The sequence below is a fragment of the Rhea americana genome, unplaced genomic scaffold (genome assembly GCF_003343005.1).
Source record: "Rhea americana isolate MKP2758 unplaced genomic scaffold, rheAme1 scaffold_609, whole genome shotgun sequence".
Taxonomy (NCBI): Eukaryota; Metazoa; Chordata; class Aves; order Rheiformes; family Rheidae; genus Rhea; species Rhea americana.
In genome coordinates this window covers 54,828-77,112 of record NW_028186767.1, presented here as the reverse complement: position 1 = coordinate 77,112, position 22,285 = coordinate 54,828, and the positions used below count along the sequence as shown (strand labels likewise).

The window sequence follows — 22,285 nt, the reverse complement described above, 5'->3', positions numbered from 1 at the left end:
GAGCGGCTTTCCTCCGCGGGGGAGCCGAGCGCAGGGACCCCCGCGAGCGGCCGAGCCCCCCGGCGGCACCGCGGGACGGGGATCGCGCGAGCCGGCAGCGAGGCAGACCCGGGAGGCGGCGAAGCCTCGCGTCGGAGCCGCTCTCGCCGCCCTGCCCGGCCGAGCGCCTCCTCCCCTGCCACGCTTCTTACCTACAGCTCCGACACCCGAGCTCAAGGAACTCGGCTCCTCCGAGCTGACTGCTTTCAAAATCCACGTCAGCCGCTTATCACCTTTCCCTTTCGCSTTTTCTTGCTGTAAGAAACGCTGAAAAGAAATATACGGCCTTACTGTTCGCTTGTTTTCCAATACAGTGAATTTATTATATGTTGCAAAATCAGCATTCAGCTTTTTAGTGTACAAAAAAGACACTAGCTCTTAAGAAAAGATTAGGAAAGCTGAAGACTATGCTGCCTTTAAATCGTAACATTTTGGCARAGTGAAAAGCTCTTTTGTAAACTCCAACTCCATGGCTCAATATAGTTTTATCCACAGTACAATATTACAAAGTAAAACACAGTATCAATAAGTTAAGATCATACTTAATCACCTAGAACTGGTTTCTATTAACCCAAAAAGCACAAAATTTGCCTAGTTTCATAATCTCTAAAAGGAAAAAAAAAAAAAAAAAAAAAAAGGCAGATTTGACTACAATTCTTTAACACAGTCCAAAAGAAAAGTGAAGCAGGAAGTTGTTGAATGCTAATTGGGTCTCACAGTTTGGATATTCATTAAATATTTTCAGTTTTATATTCAAATTAGAAGTTCCAGAATATACATGTAAATGTACACAATACATCTTTGTATACAACTCTGTTTGCAAAAATATCTTATAGCAGATGTATAAAGATTGAGATCCATCTCTATTCCCCCCCCCCCCCCCCCAAAAAAAAAGAAAAAAAAAGGCAAACCCCCCATTCAAAACATGAAGGATCAGAACGAGGAGCGTTTCCACGGAAGAATCGACTCAGCCTGGCTGCTGCCTCTCCCGCCGCCGGCTCACAGCCCCCCGCGAGCCGCCTCGGCCGCGGCCGGGCCCGCGAGCGGCGGATTCCTCGAYGGACAAATTCGCAGCTCGAGAGAGTTCGCTGGAACCGAGTCGGGCTAAGCGCGGCTGGAGCTCGAAGGGAAGCTACGGGGAAACCTCGCGCGCTCCCCGGCGCGCCGCCCCACCGAGCAGGAGCTCCCACCTTGGGCTCGCCCGCGGTTCTCAGCCTCCCCGCGCGCGGGGAAGCGCCGCGGAGGCGCACCAACAGGCACCTCCACAAGCCAAGCAGCTCCCCGACCTCCCGTCTCCGGCGTCGGAGAGGACGGGGCGAGACGGAGGCGTCCCCGYGGGCCCGGGGGGCTCGTGGGCACCTCCCGTCCGCGGCGGGGCTCGCCGCGCTCCTCCTCCTCGCCCCGCGGCTTCCCGAACGCCTTCGGAGCGCTGCCCGGCCGGCGCGGCYCGGCCGCGAGCGCCGGCGGCTCCCTTCGGCAGTAGTCTTGCACGTGAAGAACAGAACGGCAAAAATCCCGGCGAGCTCCGGTCATCTGCGGGCAGCGCGGCGGGAAGAGAGAAACTCCTCCGGCAGGACAGCGCGCGAGCGGGGGCTCCGTTGGGACGACGCAGCATCAATCTAGCCAGAATGGATTTTTTTTTTTTTTTGTTTACAGCAGATGGACCCCCTTTTTTGGTGGTGGAAAAAATAAAGTATTCCTTGTAAAAGAACTGTTTCCCTCCTTAACTCTGCCATTCCGCTCCTTCAATGGGGGAAAGATTCTTCAGTGCAGCCTCCAAGGGAAGGAGACACCACAGGAAAGTAATCTTTGGAGATAAGTGGGAGTGTGAAGAAGTAAAAACCACACAGGCCGGCAGGACTAACAGGGTTGGGAGGGGGTGGAGAGAAAGAAATAACAGAATTAAAGGACACGTTTGTGCTTTTTGGCGTGTTCCTCACACCCTGGCCATACTCTGAAAGTGTTCCCTTCGAGTCCAGAAGTCAAGAAGAAAGACTGCACCAAGAAGCCGGCTACATAAAGCACATCAGTGGAAGTGACCCGCATGGAAAACGCTACCTTACTTCTCTCAGGCTCAGGTGTCTGTTCTGAAAATATGATTTTCTGCTGCTGCTTCTTTGGAAATGCACAGAAAACAGAACAAGTAAGCATCACATCCCCACCCCACCCCAGCCTCTCTTACGGGTCATTACAGATAACAAAATAACTTCTCTGGGTAACTATCCAACTAGCTTTAGTAATACTGCAATTATAAGACAGGAAAGGTTCTGAAACACTTGGCCTAAAAGGAAAAGGGAGGCACAGTTTTAGAAAAAGATGCTTTTTTTTTTTTATACAAAAATAGACCATAGTCTCATTAGCAATTAATAAAATTGGCTGCCTTGGTATAAAATTATAAAAGTCAAAGACAGACAGGTCTCAGTCTTCCCAGCATTGGTACATGAAGGATAATGCAAGTAGACTGGACTGCGCATGCTGAAGAGGCCATTGCAGCGTTTACGCCCGCTGGTTCCAAACGCACAAACTGGATAAAAAAATTCTTACGTGAAGGATCCACATCTGCACTGCGCAAAGCGCCCAGCACAGATTCCCGGGCTGTTCCCCTCCTACTGACACAACCACCTCAAGAGAGCACAAACTGGAGATGACAAAAGCAGGAACAAACAACGAGAGCTCTGGGTACTTGGTGTATTTAACGCGGTGCCATGTAGAGCAGACAGCTTGCATATGAACAGTCGCAGGTGCCAGAGAAGGAGGTAACCTAGCAGCATTCCAGTTCCTCACCATTTGAAGGACAATTTGCAACCCAGTGGACCTGGGCCAGGGGTAATTACACTTCATGCCAAACTTTAATCCATGAAAACTACTGATTCTTAACCTTTGGGAGCTTCATTCACTTTAGGTAAGTTTTCCCTTAAGTGTCAAACGCTGGCTTCAAATAAGCAGATTTTCATTTGTTACATTCCGACATTCAGAGAGGCTAAAACTTGAGAGGATCATGCCAGGCGCTGAGCTGCTACCTGGCTTAGACGCTGACACGACCGATTCGGCATCATAAGTAATCTCCAAGTTCTTCCAACCACGAGGAATTAATGCTCGTCTCTGAAAGGAATCTAGCTGTATAAAAGGGAACGTAATGTCCAGATGACTTTTTGCCCTACCCAGTCCAGATTAGTGCCAGCTAAAACTGCTGTTGGTCATACTCTGCTATCAGTTTTTTAATATGAGCCAGTTTGTTGTGGAGGTATTCACAGCGGTTCTTCTCTTGGCTGTAATTGGGGTTAGTCTGTAAAGAAAAATGAAAATGCAGTGACAGAATGCAATTCTTAGAACTCAGTAATACCTAAGGTGAACCCAGATGAGGTTATCTGACCTTAAAATATAGATACTTGACCAGGGAAWGAAGCTTTCCTAGTTCAAGTGATAGTTACCCCTTTGTTTAAAACAGAACTGTTCAAACAAGCAAAAGAACAAAATCCCTCTTCATCAATACCCAGCTCCAGGAACCTAATCACAGGGGAACAAGTGCACCTCGAGGGAGGCTCGGGAGGACTCCGAACGGCTCCGCCACATGCATCAGCTTCCAGCAAGCATCACCCTGCCCTTTGGCCCTCACATTAGCACTGAGTTGTGCAAGTCTGAGAGCTTTAAAACAAAGATGAACTTGCAACACATGGGAAACTCTTCAAAAAACTCTGAAATCCGTCAGACACAACAGGGCTCAGGGCCCCATTCATAGATCATTAAAAAAAAAGAAGAAAAGAAAAGGAAAAAAGCCAACCCCCCTCGGTATACGGATGCCCTGCYTGTCTCAGCATTTCTACCTCATCCAGTTCAACCATAAATCCCTCTAGTCAACAGCTTTTGCTTTACAGATGCGTAAAAAGACAAATATTCTGGGTGCCACACACGCACACAAAATACACCAAGACCCAAAGGGGACTATGTACCCAAGCGATCTGTATTAGAGCCTGAGCTCACATCATACCAAATACACCCCCAGACTTGCAGGACCTTGTTATCACTCAGCCTGCACATCTGAAATGCAAACTGCTCTCTCACTTGACAAACAAACTAATTTAACATATCCATTCTTTTGCTAATGTGCCATGAACACAGACGAATATGTTAGAGATTAGCAGAGCAGTCTCAACTGCCAACAAACCCTTCTCCAACAACGGAGGACCCCCCTTTTCAGATAAGCTCTAGCTGAATACACTAAAATCTGCTAATAAGCTTCAGAGACCTATTTTTTTTCCACTTGGCAAATTACCCATTTCTTCTGTCACTATGGACACCTCCCCAAAGCCTTATTCAGACAAATATTTTTACCTACCTTTTTAATTTTCCGATATTCCTGTAAAATTTGATCATGGATTGTCTAAAAGRGAAAAAGATAACTGGTTATTTTCGGAACAGCCAGTAGTCCCGCACCTACTGTAGTAGCTAAGCATTTACTGATGGCTTCATTTCCACATTTTCTCCAGACACAGACCAAATCCGACTCCCTCCACCACCGGCCACGTGAGATTTGACTGCTACACCTAGCCTTGCTGCCTCCTCGACTAGACTAGCGCTAACACAACAAGCACTGGAAGGAGCAGGCCCCCGGTGTGATTCCCCAGACATGAGAACTACTTGTCCCAGTGTAACAGCTACTGGGACTGACATGATAAATTGACATCTCYACAGCTCAGACTCATTTTTCTTGGACTATAGAAACAATTCAGTGAGGAATCACAAGATTTCTGAAAAAGAGAAGGATATTCAAGGAAGGAAGTAGTGCTTAGTACAATAGGTGCTCTGTAAAGAGCTGTTTATTATACTCTGAGAGACTTATTTTCTCAGGATAATGAATAGTTAAAGCTCTTTTAAAATCAGTCTGACAAGTTGAATAATGCTACATTATTAAGATCAAAGATTCAAGAGAAACAGATGACCCTGTACTAACTCCCTTTCCAGCCCTGATACGCTACCATATGTGCGAATATGAGTTTTCTGGCTGGGATACACTAATAGCTTCCAGCAGCTTTTGGCTAAAGACACCAATTGCCTCACTGAGGCCTTTCCTTGTCAACAAGTACCATGATGCGTGCTCCAACTTGAAAATGAAAGAACACAGAGCTGTTTTAAGAACAGTCTGCAAAGCTGTCAGCTGTATGCATGTTCCACATCCACCAGTTCAGGGCCCTGGGCAGTACGTTTTATACCCCAAATACAGGGCCTCCATCAACCCATCCCAAACAACCCAGTAGAAAGAGCCACTACAACAGCAATAAACTGTAGTGCTGCCACTTGCAGAACCAGATTTTTGAAAGATATATGTCTGCTTATACCTTATATTCTTCAGAGCCCTGCAAAAGTTGTTTCAGCTGGGAGTCTAACTGCGTAAAGCGTCCAGTTATCCTCTCTATCCGAGCGTGCAAGTCTCTGTACTCATTGTATTCTGCGTTGAAGTCATTTTTGTAACTCTGACGCTGCTCCAAAGAGGAAATGGCTGCATATTTTCTAGAGGGAAAATAATTCAGTTAATCAGTTTAGAATTAACTCTTCTCTCCAGACAGTAAGATTACTGAAATGCCAAAAACAGGAGGACAAGTCTATCAGGTGACTGCTTTTAAAAGCAAACACAGTCCCTTATGATTTCATTATAGTAACAGGGAGATAAGTGTCAGGATTATTGCCTTGACCTCTATGCAAAACAAGACAATGTTTGCTTCCAAAATTTCCCATCTACGCAAGACAGGATGGAATATGCAGGTACAGCAAAGCATCTGAACAGATGAGGGTGTAGGAGGACGTTCAGATAGCACTGCTACAGCTTTTCTAATTTCTGCTGTCCCACAGAACATGGAGTTCTGCATCTGTGCCAGACCTTGGAACAGCAGGAATATGATGCTTCCAGTTTGAAGAGTGTTTAAAGGAAAGGAACACAAAGATGTTCAGCTATCACTGCAAAATGCTCACAGGATGATTACGTGGCAAGTGCAGGATAAGAAACCATACTGAACAGACTGAATATCTCTCTACTACCTTCTGAAGATACCCGGTATGAACAGAACATAACATAAAGAGCTCATGTTTAACAGATGTACCTTTGAGGCCTTTTGAAAGTTATTTAGCTCAACAAAAAGCTATTATAYCTGACATTTTACAGAAAGCCCAGCAGCCATCCTCTCTGATGGCAAAACTCAGCTTTTCATAGGGGACCCCTCTAATTTACCACCTTACTCTGTCCACAATAGTGACTGCTAGGTGCAAGAACACATATAGTCTAACTTAGGTATCAAGTTAATTAGAGAAACACTTCCACTGCTTTAACTTAAATGGGCTCTGGTCTTCAAGACTTGTGATTCCTTGTTAGGGGCCAGTATAAAAAAAAGCATCTGCACAGGATCAACTAGTATAAGGTAGCTGTCCTCACCACTACGAAGTAGTGACTGACCAAGGATCTCTGTAGGAGAGATCAGATCAGCATAACTGGTGCATGCAGAAATACCAGCCATCATATTTCTTCTGAATGGTAATAGAAATGCCAACTCAAAGCAGTCATTTGAATGGTTCATACAGACCAGGAAACCACAGTTTCGTAACCACAGAAAAACCCTACGTATCCTCTAGCACTGACCGTTCCTACAGAGCGAAGTGTGGGTACCTCCTCTTTCCTCTGAAGGATCACAGCACAACCAGACCAGATCTGGTAGCATTAAAAAGCCAGGCTGAGACCTAGACATGGAATATTGCCTAGAGCTACATTTCCTCACTATCATTGAGTTTTGTTTATAATAGGTTTGGCTTTACACATATGAAAAGCACATGGATTTCTGTGCTACAAGAGACAAGTATTATTTAATTAACCTCAAGGGGATCTGATTAAAAAGTCAAAGGTGAAAAAATTCACATCTTAACTCAAGGGTTATAACCTCCCCAAGAAGAATATTCCAGTGGTTTATGTTGAGCTGATTTTGGCTTTGAACAGGGGAAGGATTATCTAATGTTTCAAAATTATTTTGCCCTGTCTTCCATAACATTAAAGCAGATCATTTCCTCTCAAAGTCTCTATCCGCACCATGGAGACGTTTAATACTTTCAAACCCTCCTCAAACATGCAGTTTCTTAAAGTACTTTGATAATTTCCTTATAGGAAGGCTACCTTGAACTCTATAAGAAGGAAAAGAACAGATCTGATCCTAAGTTTAATTGCAGGAAATACTTGCAAGATTAGATTTACATTTTTTGTTTTTTTAAATGCATCTTACAAAGGTTTTTTCAAGTAACAGTTAAGTACAATGGAATCACCAACACAGAGTGCTCAATAGCTTGGAACCTGATCCCAAAGTGATGAAGCAACTGATAAATATCAGCAATATCGAAGCAACTTACAATAAATAATCTGGCATTTCTGAAGTCGACGTTGGTACACTAGAGTTATTGCATGTTCCATTTAAACCTGAAAAATAAGAACTTGTTTAGAAACATTCCTAACATTTAGGGCTATAGGCAGTTAAACTGCAAGTTCATAAACCCATCTCCAAAATACAGTTCACTGTATTCTAAAGAATTTATGTTTGGCTTTAAATTAACGAAAGATAGAAGATACAGTATTACGAGGTGGTTGAAACTTCAAGGCTTAGCTAATATTTGTCTGTCAACAAAACAATATCAACATTAGCCAATGCACTGAGCAGCAAAACAGCCTAATTTAATTGGCTTATGAATAGTGCCTGCAGGGAAGGAGAACACTGGTATCAACACTGCTAATCCACAAAACAAATTTATGGGTCCAGATGAGCAGAACAGAAAGCTGAGCAAGGTGCATCTCCCCTCACCCCATTCTACACCACATGGATTCTTACTATTCACGTTACAGACTCCTATAGGAGASAGAGAGATCTATAAGGCATACTGCTTTTGCTTGCATAGCCCTACGGCCCTGAAGGCAAATCCAAGTACTCTGTTCTGTGAAGTCAAGGGAACATAACTCAAGGGAGGTTCAACTAAAAATATTTAGGATTTCAAGTGAAAGGAATGAAGACCTCAGAAGGAATGGGATTCTGAATATGAGCCCAAAACAGACTCCATCCTCAACCTAAATCATATATTAAATTACTAACTTGGAAGAAGAAAAGCAGTTGGATACAGATTTGAAAAGGGACACTATTCATGAACTGTGTATTTAACTGAAAGCCCTAATCAGAAAGTCACTTGCCTTCATGAAAAGGCAGCAAAAATCAGAAGCAATTGGAGAAAGCTTTGAAGAATTTAACTCATTGTTTTGCAAAAATATATGATGTCTCATTTTCTTATATCCAAGTCTGTTACTTGCAGCGGGTAATATGGTGATTACACAATTTCCCCAGATATTCACAGGAAACGTTCATGTGAACCCCACGCCTCACCCTTTCCCACATTCACCTGCACCACTTTAATTATTATCCCAGAAAAACTGCAGGGAACACAAAATGCCCAAGTAATAATAGTCACATAAAGCAATAAACTCACTATACCTTAAAAAAAAAAACACTATTTTTCTCTGAATTCATGCAGAACAGCTTTCCTGAGCAGAGGGGAAGAATGCTAGAAAAACACAGCGTCATTACAAACACAGCAGTCTTAATTCCTGCTGCAGATGTTTGGAGGCAATTTCTCCTTTTTCCTTACCTGACTGCCACCATGAAAGATGCAGAACATGGCTAAGGAAGATCCTCTGGGAGAGAGGAAGGGAAGGAAGAAAAGGAGGTTTGTTTTGCCTATGAGTGCCACCTACTGTCTGCCACAAAGACCCCAAAGGTCCCTTCATCGCCTCTTAAACAGACCTCCCAGGAGAAACTGCCTCGGGGCAGCCCCTTGCCCATTTGTTGCAGATGAGAAAGGACCAGAATTAGGCCAATGCTGTCCGCAGGCAAGAAGGCACAGAGGGGCGAGCGGGAGGAGAGGATTCAATTCAGCTGCGAATCGGCCGTACTGAGTCTGAGCAGCACTGACCACAGCCTGTTTACGGCTCCTTCCAAGTCTAGGATCCATCACCTTGCACACACCAGCACTGCAGCGGGAGCACAACCCAACTCCTGCTGATTAACAAGCCAGTTATTAAACTGCTGGTTTTAAAACCAGCAGAAAAGGTGATAAAGGGCCAGCAACTTAACGAGAAAAGCAGTCAGAATATTTTGCTATTTAACAAGAGGTGCTGACAAAGCATATATAATCTATAACTATCTGTATCTGCTACAGATCAGGACACAAGATAGAGAGGGAAGAGTAACACACACCCACAGAAAAAACTAGGATTGATACAAAAGCAAGACTGAAGCAGAAAAAGTGTATGATAGTTCAGAATGTTGGTCTGCAGTAGCACAAAATTCCCTGTTTATAATGAACAGAACTATAAATCATAGCTAAAAGTGACCGGTGAGTGAGCAAAATACACTGCAGATGCTATGGAAACTGTGAGGAAGACAAGAGCTAACACCACTCCTRACCCCACTGCGGTCTGAATCTCTCCTTTTACAAGGATTTGACAGGTTAGTTTCAGTTGCAAGTTACTGTTCTTTTGGAGCCAAATCTGGATAATTTTCACACACCAGCATGAAAAGCAATTTAGTGTAAAAAAAGGAATAATGGGGCAAAGGAAAACAAAATGGATGCAATATAGCAAGACTGCAATACTCCTAGAGCCAGCAGAGGAAGTCCCACTGCTTCAGAGAATTTTAAGAAGGTCTAATGCAACAGCAGAAAACAGGAAAGCAGCAGGCACTGGCACGGGAACAGATCGGATTAGCCAACATACATTCTCTCCTCTAGTTTCTAAGAGTACACAGAACTGACTTTGAAATACACTGTCTCAATGGAAAACATTTTGTTAATCCTTGAAAAAAGAAATTCAAACTCATAGTGGGATACAACAGGGAAGTTCTTTCAGCCTAAGAGAGCAGATTGTAGTCTGTTCTAACAGCATTTTATCACAAGACTTGTCTATCACTTCTTTTGTATCCAATATTAAAAGCTTTTGTGACTGAATTTTCATTACCAAGTTAAAAATCAATACGACAGCCATCACAATACCGAACACAAGCATAAGAGCAATCGGCAATCAAAAAGCTCCGTCTTTTTCCAGCGGATCTTGATGTCTGCCGTTCATCCTCATATATTAATAAGGTTTTTAATTTAAAAAGGAGAAATATGACATGATCTGAGGTAGTTCCAAACAGCATAAAAGGTTGAATAGGGAAAACCTGATATCCTCTTTTTAGAGAAGGACCATTTGCTGATTTGTAGGTAGGGACAGCGATATTATTTCATTAACCTTGCAGTCTCTGCCAGCGGAACAACATATGCAACCGCTTTCCTCCAAAGGATTTTAAGTAGAAGTAATACGCAGTKGATACTACTATCATCTTAGCACAAGCTGTACAGGAAGATGTGTAAGAGCTTACATACCTGTGACATCCTGGGGAACACTAATTAAGTCAGCATTTTTTATTACTTCACAGTCCTGCTTCTCCTCTTTACATTTCTCTTCACTTTTCTTCTCCTTTCTCTCTTTTTCTTTGTCTTTGTGCTTTTTGGATTTTTTCTTGGTTTTTACATACGAGCTGCAATTGTGTTTGCTCGTTTGGGGACAGTCTGTTGACAAAGGATGAGTCAGTCTGTCAGCCGAGTCCGGGTTCTCACAGTCTCTGCCGTTGTGAGTTAGGTCGTTGCTGACATCCGAAAGGGGGTCGTGAGGCCTCGGAAGCTCCAAGACTGGGAGGCTGGAGCTGGAGCTCACGGACTCCGCGAGCGCCGGCTGCGCAGTCGGGGCAGCAGCGTCCTTCCCATTTGAGGAGTTCAGTTTCCCATTGAAAGTGGGCTGAGTTCTATGGGCCAAATGCGAGATCCTAGGCTTTTTGTTGGCTAGCGGATCAATAAACTCCAGAGGCTGGGATCGTTTCTGGGGAGGGAGAGGGAAAAAAAAATCCACACACCTGACAAGTCTGACAAGAATACTGGACAAGGCATTTGCTCTCAATGCTGTTACCACTAGATGGTGGTGCAACACCAGCGAACAAGAGAGCATCACCATAAAAAGAGCYCTGCCAAAAATAAAAAGCTGCCAGCAAATCCCTGGTCAAAGGCTGATGTGAACTGCCCCAGCCACTCGTCGGGACACAGGCGGTGGGACTGCCAGCGCTGGGATCCCACAGAAGACAATCCATCCCAAGCCACTTCCCGAAAATCCCGACAGCCACTGTGGAGCCTACCAGACAGTGGAAGAGCTGTGTTGTGACTGCTTAGAGAAACGCTTAGGTCAGATAAGCAGTTTTTTGTCTTCTGCACTATTCATATGCAGGCCATACAACCCACCCYGTTCTCTTTGAAGCTTGCTTCAAATTTAGCCCTTTAAAAGCAAAACCTTGTCCTCCTCCTTACTCTTGCTTCCAGCCACTCAGAGAACAGAATGGAAATCACCATAAAAACATCCAGCATCTCTCCTGCTTGTGGCATGACATTTACGATAAATACACCTGAAAGTGCAAAAGTCTGTACAAGGTCTAGAGGAAAGATGTGCCCAGGCCTCTGGAGCACAGGGGGATTCACAAGTTCTGCATTTTATTCCCAACTTTTTTTTTTTTTTTTTACCAACTTTGTGGTCAACAACTTCATCCCTGCAATACTACTCCTTCCTCTTCAAGAAGGACATTTCCTGGAAGAGGTGAGAAACTGTCAAGTGTGTAAATACTCAGAATATAAGGCATAAAAGGGCATTAGCAGCAGTTTTCAACACCATTTCTCATGGACCAGCAGGACTTTAACATTCCCTCTTTAATTAAGTGGAAAAAACTYAGAGAAAGTAGAAGTTTCCATTTGTCTGATCAGTCCTACCTGGACAGCCATGGGTAGGACTAGGAGAAGAAAGCTCTGCATGCCCATTTCTTCAAGTAGGTGGTTGTCTACAGGCTAAGGTTAGCTCAGGGGAAGTTATACTGTGAAAGAACCTAGCCTTCAGTCAGCAAATAAAAGCTTAATTTAGAGCCAGAAGCTACGGTCGTCGGGCTCAATCCAGTTTAAGGCAGCCGAAATTACCTTGGACAGCCATGAGTGCAGCGGTGTGTACCTGCCTGGCAGCAAAGGGCTGCAGAAAATCTGAAGAAAGATTATTTAGTGTCCAGCAGAAGACAAGTGATAGTTCTGGTTATTTCCTTTGGATGTTTTATTATTTTCTTTACTGTCTCAAGCAGGACTGCAATGYGCTTGCAAATGGAACTTTTGTTCTGTCCTAAAAGTGCAGTTGGACACACGGCTGCTTTGCAACAGAGTCACCAGTTCACTCCTCCTTYGCCTAGCATTACTTCTGTTTGCCAGCTCCAAGGGTCACAAGGACAACACTCAGGAACAAGAATTCTACTTTCTACCTACCAAGCTAATTGCTGAGAGGAACTGCTCATCCTGCCGCAGAGCTTAAGGGACAACAGCATGTYGAGCTGGCTTTTCAACATCACTGACCACAGACCCACAGCTCCTCCTCTCCGGACGCACAGCACAAGCAACGGTCCAGCTCYCCAAAAGAAGGGGCCATTCACTTTGACTACAGATCTCTAAACAGGGGATAAATCTAAGAACTGCTATCTTTCACTCACCTTAACCTTCAGGMCAACAGATACCATCACTGCCAACTTTACCTTCTTGTTTATGAAATGCTGTATGTATGCAATACCTGCTCTGTCACAGGCTTCCTTAAAATTACTGGACCGACCACTTTCTTGCCTCCATTGCACAACTGATTTTTTTCAAAATATTTTGCATTCAAGGCTATCAAATCCCAGTCCTCTCCCGGGAYTGCAACCACTAGAATAGCATCCCTTCTCTAAATAGAAGCTACAGCTATATTTTATGTAGCATCAACAAACGACCCCTTACAATAAGCAGCTGTCTGTGGTTTGCTGTCTAACAGCAGCCATATCAGAAGCACTGCTGGCAACTTCCATACTCCTTGTTCAGTTGCTGCTCTTTCACTAGCCTTTTCTAGATCCAAATGGATCAACAGCCCAAGCTTTTGATCAGCTAACATGTAATCACAGAGACCAAAGATATCCCTACAGACACATCTTTCAAAATATGAAAAGCCAGAAGTGAGATGGTTTTTCACCTTCTGACAGCACAGTGCCTTTCCAAGCCTTTCAGAGGAAGGGGGGATCATTCTTATTCACCAGCAACATACCAACTGCAGAGCTGAAAAAGATTTGGAATTAGCTACCTGGCAAACAAGTTGTACAGTTCTTGTTCTCAATGGAGAATTGCTTCCTTCTTGCTGCCAAAAAGCACATAATTTCCTTACCTGCTAATATTCTTTGCCACTAATCCTCAGTGTGTCTGTCCAGACAAGTAAGCATTACACATTCCATTGGCAGGAGGAGAATAAATACTCAACGTGTCTGGACGACCCACAGGAGAGGGGAAGAAGGCATTTCGCAATCCTAGCGAGAAATGCCTAAACAGAAAGATACTAAGACAGAAAAACAAGAACAGACTCTGCTTAACACATGGAACCACTAGCAAATGCAGCTCCTTCAAGGTTTATTATCCTGGAACAACAGCTACTGCCACTAGAGAGCAACAGCATCAGCTCTCCAGTACCGGGAGTGAAAAAGGTTGCTTCCAAGAGAAAGTACTCTACTAGCCACCAAAAAGACAGGCTGCACTGACAAGAAAAAAAAAAAAAAGTAAAAAACCCTCAAAAATTTCAACTTATCTACACAAATGTTTGCAAATAAAATGTTTAGCTATGAGTTTATTCATCACCTGAAAGATGTTCAACCGTCTGAGATTATATTAGAGGCCACTTGAAAAGACTGAACCTTAGGAAGGTGGTAGAAGGCTGAGTCACCAGTAAGAGGACACATAAGATCTCCAGTGACAGGAAAAGGTACTTTTCACAGCCTCATGCCCTGGCATCTCAACAGATCAAAGAGCAGACCAACCTGCCCCTGATCCGTCACAGCAATTAGACTGCAAAAGGTCAAGGTTTTTTAATAACTCAGCTGTGTTTGAGAGCTACTTATTAMTGTTTCGTTCCAGTCAATTATTGGTAACAGGTAAAACACAAGCTCACGTTCACCCAAAGGGATTACAGGTGCTTTTTAAAATTTACCCCTTAAAACTAAACCCGAGAGCACATTGTCAGAGATCYTCCCCATAGTCTGCCACTGAGCTATATCCAGAGGAGAAACAGATCCCCAGGAAATCCAGAATTAGACCGTAACATGGGGGAATACAAACCAAAAAACCCCTCACCTATCAATGTAAAAGCCCCAAATAGCAGGTGACTGCAGTCTGTAGACAGGCTGAAAAGTTCAGCCTACATCTACATCCAGCACCCACCTCCATCAAGACCACCACCTACCTGAGGAGGAGAGCTGGAGTTCACGCTGTCTTTTGGTGGACTCAAGGAAGGTGCTTCTCCTTGAAAACTGCTACTGTTCTGTGGCTGACAGAGTTTCCTGAAAAACAGAATTTAGGGTTGCTGAAATCCTGTAGTTGACATGGTATTTCAAGCCCTCCTCCAGAGGAAGAAAGCTCCAGAGCAAACAGCCTCCTTGTGGGCTCAAACTCTGCCTCTTTGAAGATGCCATGAAAATAGCTTCTCCAGTCACTTAAAGTTTCTGATCTCAGGCAAAACCTAGGAGGAAGAACACACTACAGAAAACTAACTATCACTAAAACAGGGAAAATGCTAGTTTCTTTCATGCCTCTCCATGATTTCTGTAATTCTCCTGAATGGAGGTAACACCTTGAACGGAGACTGCAGGAGTTGTGGCAGGGAGGGAAGAAGGAGGCCCAGCCATCAGATCAAGGGAGGATAACTACTGAGGGAGGAACTTAGACAGGTCCTTGACAGTTTTACCTTTTTTCCCTTGACATGGTGACAAGTATTACAACAAATGAATATCTACCTTAGAAAAAAGTGATCCATATACAAATTAGTAAGAACCACCAATGAACTTGTGATATTCTAGCTACAGCTATAGATAAGTGATAGATATTCTAGCTACAGCTTCCAAACACTGCTTGATAGGACACCATTTAAACTAATGTCACTTGAGTCTGTCTCATCAGATGAGAATTCACTTCATAAAAACAATTCAGATAGTGAGCATGCTCTCAAAAAGGTTTGAAACTTGAAGATTAGATGTTGAGGAGTAAGTTCTCCCACTTGTTAGCACCAGTAAAACGACATTTTACAGAAACAGCAGACCTCTTTCAGAAGCGAGCCCCCCTGGGACCAGGAAAGCACAATTACAACAGCAGCTGTAACCGTACTGCTGGTCAACCACGACTTGCGCTCAGGGCTTCAAAATAATACTTTAAGTTGCACCAGGCAAAATAGTGCTACTCTGGTCTATATTTGTGATATCTGACAAACGATAGAAACCTCCTGTGGTAAAAAAAAGTACAATGCAATTCATTCTTATCACATAAGTGTGTTAATTCACATTTGCGCTGGGGATCTCTGCTCCCCCCCCCCAAAAGGGGGGGACTTCAGATCTCTGAGCAAAGTTGCACACAGCACTAGCTTTGACCTACTATTCTAACCCAAGCCAGAGAGCCCATATATTAACCACTCAGGAAAAGCTATGTTGCATCAAGCTGCAGCTGTCAAGTTAAGAAAAAACAAAAACAAAAAACAGGCTTAAAGGTTTTAATAAACTAGCTCTGCAGTCATTTTGCCACCAGCTGAACAGTCCAAGTAACCAACATCTACATTCTGCCAAAAAAAGACTATAATCAGCTTTAAAGTTCATGCTTATTCTTCAAATGTTGGGAAGTTTTTCAGAGGTATCTTTGCAAGATTTTATTTTAACTTGAACCTTTGGCCATACTGCAGCAACATTTAAATGCCTGCAGTTTGACTGCCATTCTGGCTTAAGTTGCTGCTTTGTTTGATTTTGTTTAGAGCATTTTCAGTAGCAATGGATTGGCTCAGGAGCAGTATTTGATGACTGTGAGGACAGGAAAGGAAACCATGATATTCCATAAACACCATAGCAAAGTAACTATACTATCACATCTCCTAACTGCTGAGCAGTCCTACCACATCTCCTCACATGTTAATCACAGATTAAAGAAAAAAACTGCAGTGAATGAAAGCTAGCTACTTTCAGCTCAGTAGCTCTTGTGACAGTGGAAAATCACTTCAGGACAATGGTGAAAAAGTAGTGAAAAAAAAGCAACAGGAGGAAAAATGAGTTAGGCCAAGCCAATGTTGCTCAACATAACGTAAAAAAAAATAGTTTTTTAAGATTTTAAGATGTGTTAATTATTGCAACCACTGAACCATCAAGCGGCAACTGGACCTGAAAACAGAGAAGACGTTGAACAATTGTGTGGATCTAGGCAACCACGCAGACTACCACAGTTAACTACGTAAGGTTCGACGTCTGGTGCCTGTGCCCTTTCTGTGAGTGTTTTTCTACTGTCTTCAACCCTACATGTTTTTTCCATTTTGTAGCCTCATTACCTGCACCGGCTGAGCGGGTCTTTGTTTGTACAGTTGAATACATCCTTTCCAAGGTCTATTTTTAGACCTGCAGCATAACTGAATGCCACAATTCTAGAAAAAGCAGTAAACATGGATTTCTACAGGGACAAATCAACTTTTCTGAAAGCCATAAAGATTGCACRCCACACGTATTTTGCTGTTCAATTATAATTCAAGATCAAGGCTATCTATATAAATTAGTTACAACAGTTTGATTTTTCTTTAGCACCACAAAACACTAAGTGTAGAATCTTGTTGGTTTAACAAAGGCTCATCTTCAAGCCAAATGGGCTTTCAAATCATGGAAACTGTTCAAAGAGAACGCGCTCCATTATTTTAACCAAAAGCACAATAAAATAAGCCTCAAAAACAAGTCAAGTAACATCACTACCTGCATTACAAAACCTAGTCAATGCAAACACACTGAAAATCCAGACAGGGGGCTATAAGGACCCAGAGCAGAATTCTCTTTTAGAAATCCAGGAAATGTTCTCTTTCTCTTCTGCCTGTCAACCAAAAGCTTCCAATCCTGGAGGCTTCACCTAAGGAAAATCTCTCTAGAGGGAAAGGTCCTTAAGAAGCAGGGAGACAAAGATATCATCTGAACTGTCTCTGTTAAAAACTATTTTCAGGAAGGAATATGTGAACAGGCAGCATGCACATTTAAGAGTACTCCTGGACAGCGCAATGGGCAGAAGGACCACCACTACCATGTTTCAGGGAACTTATCTCTACAGAACTAAACTGTGCTGTGCTTYTTCAACCACATTCATGCATCCCTTACTACAACCAAGTCGCAGTCTTTCAGGGTATCTGACTGATACCTAATAAAACTTGCAACGTAGAGAAGACAACAGGAAAAAAAAGGGAAAATATTGGAGGAAAAAACCCCATCCAAATAACAGAATTTACAGAAATTAAGTGGCAAAGTCTCCAAAAACAAACAGCTCAAAAAGAACAAGAGTATCCACATGAGCAGAACGCAGAAGGAGCTGAGCAAGGGAACAGCTAGGGAACATGGCAGCTAGGGGACACGACTGCAGAAAATGWCTCCATTTTTCTCTTGCTGCCTTGAAAAAACAAGTCAGTCTGCACAGGAAGTCATGTACAAGAAGATATGGAAAAAGGAAAGGAGAGTTTCAATGGAGAGTGGAACTGGATACATTTTCCTTAATCCATTCCTCTTCCAGGATTGTAAACCACTACTAGCTTTTAATAGTAACATTTTTTCCCATCCACATTTTTGTGTAGCTTTTAGTATAATCTATTAAATCTGCTGCAACTAGTAATTTAAGAACATATGAAGACTGCATCCTCTTTGATATTCTAAAATTCAGTCACTTTCTACACTTGCCTGGATGATAACCAGACTTTACTTCATGATAAAATAAAATAATTAAAACTTACCATAGCACTACTGACTTCAGCTACTCTGATTTATAGCAACTGACCTGGCCCAGTCTTCTCAAGCTCTAAATGATACTACAGAGACGGAATAATTACCGAACAAGTATCCTCTTTAGCAAYTGCTGATCTCCTTCAGAGTAGCCAGGCCAATCCTTCTGCACTTCTTTGTATACACAATCTTTCAGCGTGAAAGTGCTGTCCTTGGCACTCAAATTTGCCACCTGAAACAAAAATAATTKGCCAAACCTGTTAGGATGCAACTTTCACAATTTTTCCAAAAACTATCTAAGATGTAGGCAAAGTTTCAGCAGACTTAGTTGTAGTTAGTGGTGTCAGTGAACAAGTAGACACTAAATGATTTGTTTCCAAAATATTTGTAAAACTRTGCCTTTCCCTTTATCTTATTTGTCAGTATATATAGTTTAATATTAATTTCCAAAGCATATGCAAAGTTACTGAGAAGCAAGTCATATTTAAAGAGATTATTCAGCATGGATACACAGCCTGAAACAGTATAACATGAGTTTATGGAAATACATTGCAATTAACCCTACTGGGAACAGGCAGTCCACTTAGCAAGACTGCCCAACAGCTGTAACAGTGCAGTTTATCAGCCCATGGAGGAACTCTTGTGGCAATAGCTTAGTTAATGAGAAATTATCACCTGACAGTTGTTAACTAATAGAGCAGCTATAGAGAAATAGAGAAAGCTACTTTCTTGAGAAGCTGTGCAGAGAATGCCTTGTAAACACAATCTGCAAGCCCCCAAATGCACTGTGTTATGGAGTTACGCGATCCCCTGCTTGATTTTATGGAGGAGAACTTTTCAGGGAAAAAACAACAAAGCCTGTGCTCACTATCTTATAATCYAGGGTTTTACAACTAAATCATTGCACCTAAATCATGTGTTGCAGTTTGTTGAGCACAGATGCATGAGAAGCTTTTCTATACTTTATCCAATYGTATCGTGTAGTTTCCCTACAAAACTCGGAACAGTGCCTACATGGAAACATTGCTGGATTCAGCAGAATTGTATTAGAATGGAAACAACTTGTTAAGAGTTATCCCACTTTAATCAGTATTTCCACAGTTTGACTGAAATTCTAACCTCTTGCTGCAGGTTACACATGAAAAACACAGTGTTAATATAGAACAAAAAGCTCTGCTGTATCTAGTAGTTAAATCTTCACAAATATTGTGCTGCCTCAGTCAACTCTTATTAGGTGATTGCAGAGTACTAGAAATTTAGAGGGAACCACAGGGCTTTGACAAAACAAAAGCACTGAATTTATTTTATAAAGAGGGAAACAAGAGGCACAAATGCCAAATGATATGCCCACAACCATGCTGAACTACTAGAAAAGCTAAGAATAGAGTCTCAAATTCAGAGTTTCAGCCCCTCAGTTTGACCACTATATTACATTTGAAACTGGAAGATACTTTTATTCAGGCAGTGGAGATACTGCTTATCTGTTTAAGGATTTATGTTCTTCCATTGCTCATTCCATTCAGGAGATGGTTGCGCTTATGAATTTGTTATCCACACAGCTAGAAGATATCCTCAGAAAAGCAAATGAAGGAGTGGAAAAATCCTGAATTAACTGAAGATGCTGTTAATTCTTCTGTTTTTGCTTTATGGAGCATTTCACCTAATATTATAAATCTATGAATTTGAAAGCAAAAAGCTCAAGAAGTAAATACAGCAAAGCACTCCCGATAAGCAAAAAATAAAAAGCACAGTTATCAGTTTACATGATGAACACTTTGTTTTTCCTTTCAGTTCTGTCAGCTTTCCAGAATCCTGAGCCAAAACACAAGAAGAATTTGAGCTGTGTTTTACATTTAGATATCCCAGTAAACATGCCCAAGAGACAAAAGCAAAGCCAGGTTCTATTTCAAAAACTCTGAGAATCTCCTCTGTTATTGCCTGCGTAGCTTCYCCCTGCTGCAGCGATACTGCCCGTTCTTGAGCAGGAGACACACTGCTTGGCAAGCATTATAACCTAGGCAGAACAACTCAGATTTTCTCTGCACAGAGGCTGAGAGCTGCTACCTCCTTGTTTTGCTGGTGTGGGACTCTGCAAGCTCCACCCCAGGCCTCCCAGAAATAGAAACCTTGCAAAATGAGGCAAAAAGGCCAGCAGGAACACAGAGTCCTACGAGAGATGCAAGAGCACAATGAAACCCACACCTAGACATATTTAGACATGTAGCTTTAATACAGCCTGTAATTTTTAGCTTATCTGTGTCTGCTTGTGGATGGGAGCCCTGGTAGTGCTGAAAGGAGATAAGTTTACAAGCAATATATTTACAGCCAAATCRGCATCTACCCCAATCCAGCTCACACCGTACACTCTACCAAACRCACCAAAGGCTGCTGGGGGTGTGTCACAGCACCAAAAACAGATGATTACCAGAACCAGTATTTCTACTATTGGACATATTTATAAGAAGTGCTCAGAATAATTCTAGCATTGCTGGAAAAATAAGGTAACAGAGCTAGAGGATTAATATCCAGGCAAAGAGTGAGTAATGCCAGCAGTAACTCCATTTTCAATGCGATCTGGCCTGTGCCCTTGGACAAACTAAATCTTCATTCTTTTCAGCTATGGAAAGGAGTAAAAAAAGAATTCTGACATAAAAAGAGGACAGCTGCAGCATTTAAATAAACATCCATGATGTGTTTTGCACTGTGAAAGCAATAAAGGTATTTACTGCAATTCCTGAAATGGCACCTTCAACATGACTCRAAGTGTAAAATACTGATTTAACTAGGAGACAGTTTTCATTCTTGACATACAAATAATGTTTAGCAAGGAGCTGCATGATTTTCACACCTAACCAGTAACATTTCTAAGCATGAGAGGCATGGGTTTGAATAGTACAAAGATGATAAAATAGCAGAGAGGGACGCTTTTCCCCTTCACAGGGAAGCATTATGTGTATCAATACATACAGCGCGTTTCTTTAGGTCCATGTTAATATAAACGTAATAGATTTAGAGGTTACAATAATTCAAACAGCTCTCAGATTCTGTCTCCGCTAGGTATCCTCCCCACAAACAAAAGCGTTCCTCTTAGGCGACTGATCTGGTCAACTGAATCATACAGCTTAGTTACGTGCAACTAAGATGAGATGTGTGACACATGGAGAAGCTTCAGCTGTCTCTTAAAAAAATAGTACTATGGATTGTAAACTTGTTTGACATGGCCTTTAAAGAAAAAATAAGCTGCAGCTTTGATATACACAGGTTACTTTCAGACTGATAAGAAATGTACTACTACTATTCCGAGAAGACATTTCCTTTTACCTAAACTGTTGCCTTGAATACAAACCTGTTGCAGAAGGTTGTCCAGCAAATCCTTGTCCTGCTGAGAAAGTCCATCCTTCTGCAATCTGAGAATAAGTTCAGGTTTCTTATAAGGCTTTAGTGCCAGTAAGTGCACAACCCTATCTTTGAAGGGTCTCTGAGAAATCGCACTATTGCCTCTCTTTATTGCACTGGCAAGGTTGACTGGCGTTGGGCGCTTCCTGGAGGGAACAGCATCGGAAGCTCCTGGTGCAGGTTTACGCACCTGAACCTTTTTGCCTAAAATGAGATGAGATTAGTGAACTGCAGCAGTCACCTTGCAAAGGCCAGTGGTTGGTCAACATGTATATGAAGTTCATTACAGACGATCTAAAGTGCTAGAAGATGACAGTGAAAGACAAACACAACCAGCACACCCCATCTGTTCCAACACACTGCTGGAGCAAATATGCATCTCACGAATTCACGACAAGCTTGTAACTAGTAAACAGCAACACCAAGCACTGCAAACCTGAGCATTATTGGCCACAAGCTTACATAAAGCTCTCTCTGTTTGCCTGCTTTCCATTCATCACAAGTGCATGCATCCCCATGGYTGTTAATCTAACCATTTTTAACTCCCTATGAGAAGAAAAATCAGCATTATTATGCAGAAGAGTTGAAATATGGAGTGGAAGGATCAGAACCAGTCAATGAGCAGCTCCCTGCTGCTGAGCTCAGCAAAAACGCTGCTCCCGCAGATGTTTCTGCTTTTGGAACAATAGGAACTTTATGGGGCTGGTCCACCTCCCTTCCCCCACCAACACAAGAACGTGAATAGGTCTAGCCCCGATGCGTTAATCTATTCATTAGAGTGCTGACTATTCTAATAGAATAACCCCTTCTGCATTGTAGGAGTAACCGCTTCATCCTCCAATTATATCTGCATACACTTGAGAATGTAACTGTCTTAAAACTTCGTATCAAGTCCTTGGAGTCAGCTTCCTCAACTCCGTCCCAAATCACATTCTCCT

General features: G+C 42.6%; 1 protein-coding gene across 1 annotated transcript in view; it reads right to left on the bottom strand.

Annotated features, from left to right (window-relative positions):
* Window positions 1-337: 337 nt before the first annotated feature.
* The window catches only part of ELL (elongation factor for RNA polymerase II), a 36,959-nt gene continuing 15,011 nt past the window's right edge, over window positions 338-22,285 (bottom strand). The window contains exons 5-12 of the mRNA XM_085320000.1: window positions 21,298-21,551; window positions 18,059-18,183; window positions 14,420-14,516; window positions 10,477-10,969; window positions 7,423-7,489; window positions 5,376-5,547; window positions 4,376-4,420; window positions 338-3,325 (exon numbers count right to left, since the gene is read on the bottom strand). Coding sequence (XP_085176126.1) covers window positions 3,221-3,325; window positions 4,376-4,420; window positions 5,376-5,547; window positions 7,423-7,489; window positions 10,477-10,969; window positions 14,420-14,516; window positions 18,059-18,183; window positions 21,298-21,551 — 1,358 coding nt within the window. The 3' untranslated portion in view covers window positions 338-3,220. The remainder of the gene's footprint in view (window positions 3,326-4,375; window positions 4,421-5,375; window positions 5,548-7,422; window positions 7,490-10,476; window positions 10,970-14,419; window positions 14,517-18,058; window positions 18,184-21,297; window positions 21,552-22,285) is intronic.